This window comes from Magallana gigas, chromosome 4 (assembly GCF_963853765.1).
Source record: "Magallana gigas chromosome 4, xbMagGiga1.1, whole genome shotgun sequence".
In the NCBI taxonomy this organism is placed as follows: domain Eukaryota; kingdom Metazoa; phylum Mollusca; class Bivalvia; order Ostreida; family Ostreidae; genus Magallana; species Magallana gigas.
Genome location: NC_088856.1, coordinates 25,061,561 through 25,071,405, shown reverse-complemented (window position 1 = coordinate 25,071,405; position 9,845 = coordinate 25,061,561). Strand labels below are relative to the sequence as shown.

Sequence of the window (9,845 nt, the reverse complement as noted above, 5' to 3'; positions counted from 1 at the left end):
CGGTGTATTTCACCTGTTTATGTTGTCTTAAATTGTAGTGTTGTTATTGATTAAAATCTATTTAAAATGTTACCAAGTCTTATGTTTCTCTCTCTCGGATTGTCACACATTATTATATTTGGAAATATGAATTGACGGTGGTGTTGAAATACCAGTCTTTACTAAAAGCTAAATACAGTCTAAGACTGTATTACCCGATATACCTCGGGAACGTTACAACAATTTTTTATGTGCCATCAGATTTTTCTAATATAGAATCAAAAAGTGCTGATTTCAGCAATATATTGATAAAATTATGATACATGTGTTGCTATGTAAAAAAAACTAATGTTGTAAACAAGTTTGAAATTTGTTTCCGTTTTAAAAATTAATGGATATGATTTGCAACTAAATTCCATCAAATAAAATAGTTATTGCAGAAAAATAAAAGTAACAAAATTCATGATGCCAGAAAAGGGAGATAATTCCTATCAAATTCTCGCATGCAAGATAAGAAAGTAGTCATGACAATTATATATTTTGCAGTGGACATCTTAATGTAAATGTATTAAAACAGCAAAAAAGAAAAAATAATTGAAAAATATATATAATTTTGCACTGCAACCCCCTCTTCCCCCTTAAATGCGTGTAATTTTCATTCCCATATGAATCACTCAAAAATAGTTTTATGTATAACTAGATATATTCGTGAATCATTAATGGTAGTTATCACTGAACATTGTTTTTTAACAACATTTCTTCATAAAGATAAACGTTATTATACGAAATTATCAAAGGAACCAACAATTTTGATTGATTACATAATGCCTCACCAACGCCTCATTATTTATGCAAATTAAACAAAAACCAAACATCCGCGTACATGTTTGATTTTAATAAGATAATAAACAAAAGCAGAATAAGCATGTTTAAGACAATTTGAGGAAATGTCGGGAAAACTTTAACCCGTGGACGTGCGGGATGCTATTGTTAAACAGTATAAAAGGGTGAGACTTTTTCTTCTCAATCATTCCTGTTTTCTGTTGTAGCAAGGAATCCGACAGTAAGTTTTATCTAGATATTTTTGTTTATAGAGAAAAAAAAAACATTAATTTTTATTTGCGAAATCATCGGAATGAAATAAAAACGTTCAGTTAAATATTGTTTACTATAGAAAACTTAAATCCAGTGCAGGCAGCGTTATTCTGTATAATCATATCCTATCCTATCATGCGTGTATACTGTTCAATCGTGCGTTTAATTCAACTTCACTTTGAGTTAGATATATCTTAAATTATATCGGTTCATCGTCTAATGGATAAAATTTTCCGTTTATCTAGTCCGTTTTATCGTACCGTGTGAATTCTCATTACCGATGAGAAGATAAAAGCGTACAATGCCTGGTAAATTCCCCGCATCTGGTATGTAGAAATGATATACGCACATTATAAAAAATATATAATTTGGAAGTGTACACTGAAAAGGCACGAAAAATTGACTAATATACATTATAACTTATTAATTTTGTTCTGGTAGTTTATTGTCTAATCATTACATGTAACATAATGATCTCAATCAGCTACCCTATACGCGGGTATGATAAGGCAACTCTCAGCGATCAAATTCCTCTGATCGATAGGACGTCACAATATGCAGCATGATGTCAGATTTTACTCAGAAACTTGTCGATTTTAACTTTATCTCTGGTTTTAATTATAAAAACTACAGGCATAACATATCACTGGAAACTCTTCTAACTGAATATATCTTCGATTTCTCTCTATTACGTATAATTATCATTGATGACGTCACAAGCATGTTTCATAGAAAGGATCATGTCGGGAGACAAATCATCTGAATGCAGTGTAAACAATGCCGAAATAAGACTTATTCAATACAGATACCTAAGATTTAGATGAGTGTCAGTTAGGATAAAATCAGGATAATAAGGCATGGATATTTTGTTTAATCAGCGAATTTTATAAGGAAAGCAGATCGACATTTATATGGCTTGACCAGCCTTTCCTCTGTCAGTGTGTAAAAAAATGGCAAAAGTGTTACACTACCCCGGATATAATGAAAGATGACTTTGGTAAATATCAACGAACAATTCTGCTATAATCCTTTGCTTTGTTCTTTTAAATGAAAAATACGTAGTATTTTCAATGAAATTATAGAAGTTAAGAGGGTTTCCGATAAATATTTACAATATTTATTTCATGCGATTAACGATAGGATTCTAGCAATAATGCTAATAAGCATAACATGAACTAATTGCCGATCGTATAATTGTAGCAAATATACAAAAGAACTTCGGGGTAGTGTAACACTTTTTAATTTTTTGTTAAAGTAATAAAGTGATCTATTTTTAACTGTCACGTGATACCATGGTACGGCAGCTTCAAAGATCGAGTCGATTCTGAAGTAGAAACATAAAATCTTGGTTAACACATTCGCTTGGTATTATTATTCCGCACTGTTTTCATAAAAATAAATAGTTTTTAAATTGATCATAATTTTGACGGTCATTAAACTCGGAGTTGCATTAACCTACCCGCGTAGCGTTTAATCAATTTTATTCGACAAAATGTTTACAGAATCTGAATATAAACATAACGTAATTTTGAAAGTTATCTAAAAAGTGTCAAATTATTTTTGGTATAACCCCAAAATAACAAAATAAAATATTCAAAATGATTAACTTTAAACATGAGAAGTAAAAAAATTAGACGTCTGCTATAATTCGGAGACTCTATCATCTGATAAAGATAATCTACAAGCCAACACCCATCTCACTAAGCTACGTTGATATATTACCGGAACGGTGAATAACTTTGACTTTTCCAAAATTATAAATAATTTAATAAAAATTAAATGTTTTGGTGAAAACCATAAATTGTGAGTAATTCAATAAATTTTATTGATCAGTATTTTATTATTTACATGTAATTGAAATATTGCTAAAGTTACACGAAAATAAGTAATGAGATATCTTTCTTTGAATATGATTATGTGATAAAAAACGGTCAAGCATGATCAAATCTATCATAAAGCACTTTGGGCTTTATTGGATTTGATCATCTGACCGCATTTAATAACATCACAATATTTAAAAATTAAATGATTTCCTTATTCATTAAATATATACATGTAGCAATAATTATTAAATATTGTTGAAGTCAAGTTATTGATATTGATTATATAATCTTGAGACATGATAAAGAATACATCTTCAGTTTGATTTGCGCCACAAAGCTCCATTTTCTTAAGTTTTTGTTGATCAGGCTGACATTTTGATCAGTTATATTTTGTAAAATATCCCAATAACGCGTATTTGAAGGAATTTAATACTTTTGTTTTAATTTAAGAAATCTAGACGATGAAAATCTTTTGTGATCAATGTAATTAAAGGTAAAGTATTTTTTTTTCAAAAAGGTATTACTTTTTTATGTTTAAAGCATAAACCTACACAAAAACGTTATCATTCCAGAAAAAGGGCTAGCGGTGATTCGAATTTTAGTATCCTCATTAAATGCAAAGAATTAGGTCACAGAAATTAGGGCATACGTTAATGTTGATTAATGGAATGAGAATGAAAATTTCATTAAATACCTCTTACATGCAATGCACCACATTCTGTTTAAATTTGAATTAAAAACTTTGAATAAAATTGAGTCGTTTATTTTTTCAACATTTTCATAAATTATGATATTACAGTGTTTCATTTTTAATCTACTAATATTCCTAGTAAAATTATTGAATAAAATTTGCAAATAAAGTCTATAGATTCGTCATATTATTTCAGGAAATTATAATTGCTAACAAAAAATGATAGAAAATGGGGGAAATTCACATCAAAATATATCATTTACATACCAAGAAAATGGCTTCAAAAATAACAAATGTTGTCGGAAACTTCCACATTTTTTTTTATTATTGTTGATGGGTAAACAATAAGCACACAAAAAAGATTGGTCCCCCTAACGCAAAGAAAAGTCAATATATTTACTCTGTTTGTCAACCAATTTATTATACAGCATAATTCTTGGCAAAAATAAAGTGAATTTATACCAAGCTGAAAAATATACACAACATCAGTTTATGACGTTTGATACAAGATGAATAAATAATCTCAAAACGTCTCTAAAAATAACCTTAATCTACACCACTATTTTTTTAATGTAAGTCAGAACATTTTTTATGACTTTTCTTGACTCCTACAGATTTCTAAATCAACAAAGATGGATAACTTGCTGGTCTTGGGTCTCGTAATTGCCTCCTGTTTGGCTGACGATTATTCTACTTATAAGAATGATTATGGTGGCGGTAGAGGTCATGAAGGAGGTCTTGGAGGAGGAGTTAGAGGAGGTCTAGGAGTAGGAGTTGGAGGTCTAGGAGTAGGAGTTGGAGGTCTAGGAGGAGGTCTTGTCGGAGGAAGTCTTGTAGGAGGATTTGGAGGACGATTTGGAGGACATTTAGGAGGAGGTTTACATGTAGGAGGAGGTCTAGGCGGAGGTCAAGGTGGAGGTCGAGGAGATGGGTTTGGTAAGATATCGTGACATATCAAAGTTTAATTACATGAAAGATGGTGGCAGTATTATTTTGTCTTTTTGTTATTCTAATAGCAAATTCCCCACAGACTGCTTTTAATAAAAATGACAAAATTAATTATGTTTTAAGTCAGTCAGATATATTGATTCGTTTATTTTTGCAATAATTAATTCAAAGGTGTGATTGCCTATCTGTTTATATTTTTTTCCTAAAATCGATTTTTTTAAAAACCTGCATTCTCTGAAAAAAGAGATGCGCTTCCCAGTTTGTATATATGATTTTATGAAATTTCAATATTTCAAAGTGGAACGATACATGTACATACCTTAAATATATTCTTAATAAAGAATTATTCTACTTCAAACGACATATTTCTGCTTCGTTAAATATTAGCACTGCTTTAACAAAAAAAAAAATGGATAATGATACATGTTTATTATTTTATTATTAAAAAATCATTCCTTTTACTTCGCTGAACCATTGCTGCAGGGTACGTATATTCCTTTTTCTTTTATTAAGACAAACTAATAGATGCAGAAATCAAAATTCACGTTAATGTTTGTGTTGCCCCGACGTTATAGATCAAATGCTAGGAATCGGATGACAAAACACGATACTGTTCTTTTACTTTTTAGCTCACCTGAGCCAAAGGCTCAAGTGAACTTATCTGATCACAATGTGTCCGTTGTCTGTCGTTGTCGTCGTTGTTGTAAACTTTTCACATTTTCATCATCTTCTCAAGAACCACTGGGCAGATTTCAACCAAATTTGGCACAAAGCACCACTAGGTGAAGGGAATTCAAGTTTGTTCAAATGAAGCGCCACGCCCTCTGTAAAGGGGAGACAATTGAGAATTATTGAAAATTTGTTGGAATTTTTAAAAATCTTCTTCTCAAAAACTATTCGGCCTGAAAAGCTTAAATTTTTGTAGAGGCGGCCTCAGGTAGTGTAGATTCAAGTCTGTTCAAATCATGGTCCCCGGGAGTAGGGAGGGGCCACAAGAAGGGCATCAATTTTTAAATAGGAATATATAGAGAAAATCTTTAAAAATCTTCTTCTCAAAAGCTATAAGGCCAGAAAAGCTCAAATTAAGATGGGAGCATCCTCAGATAGTGTAGATTCAAATTTGTTCAAATCATGGTCCCCGGTGGTAGAGTGGGGCCACAATTAGGGGGATCAATTTTTACAAAGGAATATATAGAGAAAAACATTTAAAAATCTTCTTCTCAAAAACTATTAGGCCAAGAAAACTCAAATTGGTGTGTAACCATCCTCAGGTAGTTTAGATTCAAGTTTGTTCAAATCGTGGTCCCTGGGGGTAGGGTGGGCCCACAATAGGGGGATCATGTTTTACATAGGAATATATAGAGAAAATCTTTAAACATCTTCCTCTCAAAAACTATTAGGCCAGAAAAGCTCAATTTAAAATGAAAGCATCCTCAGGTAGTGTAGATTCAAGTTTGTTCAAATCATGGTCCCCGGGGGTAGGGTGGGGCCACAATTAGGGGATATATTTTTTAACAGGAATATATACAGAAAATGTTTAAAAAAAATTCTTTTATAAACTTTTTGGCCAAGAAAACTCAAATTGGCATGTAACCATCCTCAGATAATGTAGATTCAAGTTTGTTCAAATCATGGTCCCTGGGGGCAGGGCGGGACCACAATGGGGGATAAATTTTTATATATAGAGAAAATCTTTAAAAATCTTCCTCTCAAAACTATTAGGCCAGGAAAGCCCAAATTTGAGTGGAAGCATTCCCAGATCGTGTAGATTCAAGTTTGTTTAAATAATAGTCCAGGTGTAGGGTGAGGCCACAATTGGAGGGGGGGGGGGGTGAATTTTTGCATAGGAATATATAGAGAAAATCTTCAAAAATCTTCTTTTTAAAGACTATTTGGCTAGAAAAGCTTAAACTTGTGTAGAGGCATCCTCGGGTAGTGTAAATTCAAGTTTGCAAAATCACGATCCCTTGGTGTAGGGCGGGGCCGTGATGACGGTTTGAATTTTTACATAGGAATATATAGAGAAAATCTTTAAAAATATTCTGGGAAAGTTTTCGGTCCAAAACTCAGTACTTAGTGTGAAAGCACAGGTTATCCAGATTTAAGTTTGATAAAACAATGATTCCCTAGAGAAATGTGGGGCCACGAAATGGGGGGGGGGGGGGGCATATAGGAATAGAGAAAAAAACTTCTTATAGGTACAACAACAAAAGGGGCTTGGTATTTACCAAAAAGAGACGTGGAAAAAAATTGGCAGATTTTCAATTTTTTTTCTCAAGATCTACTGTACTTAGTTGTCAAGATATTGTGATACTGTAATGTTAATTTGATCAGAATTAAGGCAATTGTTGCTCAGGTGAGCAATGTGGCTCCTGGGCCTCTTGTTAATGTTAAGTTCACTTTATAAGAATGACTTTTAAGGTCTGATTGCCTTTTGTACATGTCTAGAGTCCAAATTATGTTATAGTTTGTATATAACGTTTTTTAAATGCGAAATACATGGTTTTAGTTAACAAAACCAAAACCAATATTTTTTTAGGTTTACCAAAGGCCGGAACTTGCCCAGCAAGCAACATTTACCCGGAACCAGAGCTTGGCCCATATTGTAGCAATGACGAACAATGCCACGGAGTACAGAAATGTTGTTATGTTGGAGGAAATGGTCAAAGATGTCAAATTCCAGCTGAATTCGAGCGCCGAGGTTCCTGCAACCAAAACTATGTAATCATCGGTGGTAGGCGCGTAGCTTGCAACCATGACACAACATGTCCATATGGAGGCAAATGCTGTAAACGATATTCCAGCGGTCAAGTTGACACATGTACCTACCCATTCAATATAGGACCTTACCATGGAACCCCAGGCGGTCATGGAATCCCAGGTGGTCCCGGAATCCCAGGTCACCCCCGTCAAGTCTATCCCATCCCGCATCGACCTGGTCACGGAAGTCACGGATATGAACCTACATACCATAAACAGTCGAAAGTTTACTAAACCCTATTGATCCAAAATGTTTTTCTATGTAATGACAAATAAAATTGTTAGTCTGCATCTCAAAATTGCGTCATTGATCAATTCTGGAGGATCCTCTTAAAAAATTTTTGATATCGTGATAGAATAAGGTCACAGTTTGGGAAGACAGTTTTCCTTTTTTTTCAATAATAATCTTACTTTTACTTCAATAAGATATGTTAATGGTATGTAAATGCTCAATATCTTTTGTCAAGTTATAAGCAAGATAGAAAATCATATGTTTTTCTTATATAAACTAACCTGATGCATTTGTTCTTAAAACGAGTTATACATGTATACTCTATTTGCTGGTTAAAGAGATTTTCACATGCATTTCTTTAACCCTAGGTTTAGTTTTAAGCAGTTTCATTTTCATAATTGAAAGAAAAGCCCTCACAAAATTACAAACTTTATCATTCATCAGTTTATTGCACAAAGCAAAAAAAAATTGTATCAGATTAAATATAAAGTTTGATTAACCGACATCGGGATCGTTATTTTGACTTTCTTAAGGATTACATTTACTCAGAACGAAGACATAAATCTACTGATGATAATGAAAAACCATCTACCGTCTGTTATAGACCTACAATGTACTTTCTGCGTTAATGGCCACTGAATATTTTTTTATATCCCTAAAAATTTAACACTGTGATTGAGACTTTCTTAATTGTGAAAATAATACAAATGGCTAAATTCATTTAAAAATCAAGTACTGTTTATGATTGACGGTGACACTAAATAGATACAAAGCATTAAGTTTTCATCCTGAATTTTATAAATATTTCAGTCCGAATTTCTTTATCAGTTTTCAAATCCCTACCCATTTTTGATTCAATTAAACAAAAAACCCCTGAATTATGATAATGATAAAACTTATATAGTATTAAACTGAGTATATTGAGTTTTCTCTGCTGGCATTTAATCTATATGAGGTTAATGATCAACATTTTGAGATATGGTGTCTTTTATCGTTTTCAAGCATTTTTTCCCGTATTTTTGTAGTGTGTGCCATGCAATTACAATGTATCTGAAGGTAAAATAAAACCAATATAAAATATACAAATATATACTGATAACAAAAAAAATCTTACTTTAGATACTTTAGTACTACCAACAATATTTCAGAAAAAAGAAATATGAAAATGTAGTTCGAATTTCTCTGTGTTGCTTAAAGTCCTACAATTAGTAAAAATATCGAATGTTTAATCAATAATAATTAGTTTCACAACTACTTTTTGTGTTTAGAACAAGATTTACTCATAAAATTGAACTTTATAATATTACGAATTTGAGAACTCAAACCCTGAGTAAACAACGTCCTTCATGCCATTTTAAGGAAAGCCAGCATATTTGTCGGAAACAGCAAACCTTTATCATGATAGAAAAAAACATGCTGGATGAAATAATGATTAGTTTTGACCTTTTTTTGTGATCGACTTAATCGGACCAGACTTTTAGCTCAATCCTCGTATTGACCTAAATAAAAACAACAATATTTATATAATATATCATATTACCTTTCACACAAGTATCCAGTATAACAATACAATTTTAAAGCACAACTGTAACATAATCATGATAAAGTTCTTTCAATCCATACACTTACCCTTTCCGTCTAAAATTAGTGACTTCATTAAAGGCTAGTCATACATGTATATTACTTTTGATTTGAGACCGTTGCATTATTTAAATCAGTTATATTAGGATTGAAACAATCCTTCAAAGTTGTTCAAAGTTCAAAGACGCTCTCCTTGTACGGTAAACATTAACAATTTCGTATTTAAGAATATCTGATGTTTTCTTTCTATATAGGTCCTTATCATGGAAATCTAGGTGGCCCCAGTCATGTTTACCCCATACCGCATCTACCTGGTCACTGAACGTGCGGATATAGACCTACATATCCCAAACAGTCAAAAGTCTACTAAATAAATGTAGCCAAGCTAAAACTCTAGATCTGACTCAGTCCAAATAAATGTTCAACAACACCAAGGTTCTGGCAAACCAGTTTATTGTGTCTAACGCAGAGTGAAATAAAAAGCTAAAACATTAAAACAGGAAGTGTCACAAAATCAACATTAAAGCTTTGACATACATTTACACATGTGAAATTTGTGATGGGGGCTGTGTATAAAATAAAGATTGTATTCCAATGTTTATGAGTAAATATACATGAAACAGTCATTAAACTCCATCATAGTATCCAATATACAAGACGTTAGATAAGGCACTGTGTAGATGACGATCGACCTATATATAAAGAACGATGTGTGGTATCATGCATTTTTTAGCCC

General features: G+C 32.3%; 1 protein-coding gene across 1 annotated transcript; it reads left to right on the top strand.

Annotated features, from left to right (window-relative positions):
• Positions 1-922: 922 nt before the first annotated feature.
• LOC136274581 (uncharacterized PE-PGRS family protein PE_PGRS36-like) lies at positions 923-7,576 on the top strand. The gene is made up of 3 exons (XM_066081731.1): positions 923-1,042; positions 4,203-4,524; positions 7,076-7,576. Exons 2-3 carry the CDS (start codon positions 4,221-4,223, stop codon positions 7,528-7,530), a joined length of 759 nt encoding a protein of 252 aa, XP_065937803.1. The 5' UTR covers positions 923-1,042; positions 4,203-4,220; the 3' UTR covers positions 7,531-7,576.
• Positions 7,577-9,845: the final 2,269 nt, after the last annotated feature.

Excerpts from the sequence above, each read along its gene's own strand:
- LOC136274581 (XM_066081731.1), top strand. The coding sequence starts at position 4,221 with ATGGATAACTTGCTGGTCTTGGGTCTCGTAATTGCCTCCTGTTTGGCT. Across the intron at positions 4,525-7,075 it reads AGGTCGAGGAGATGGGTTTG|GTTTACCAAAGGCCGGAACT; the intron begins GTAAGATATCGT and ends ATATTTTTTTAG.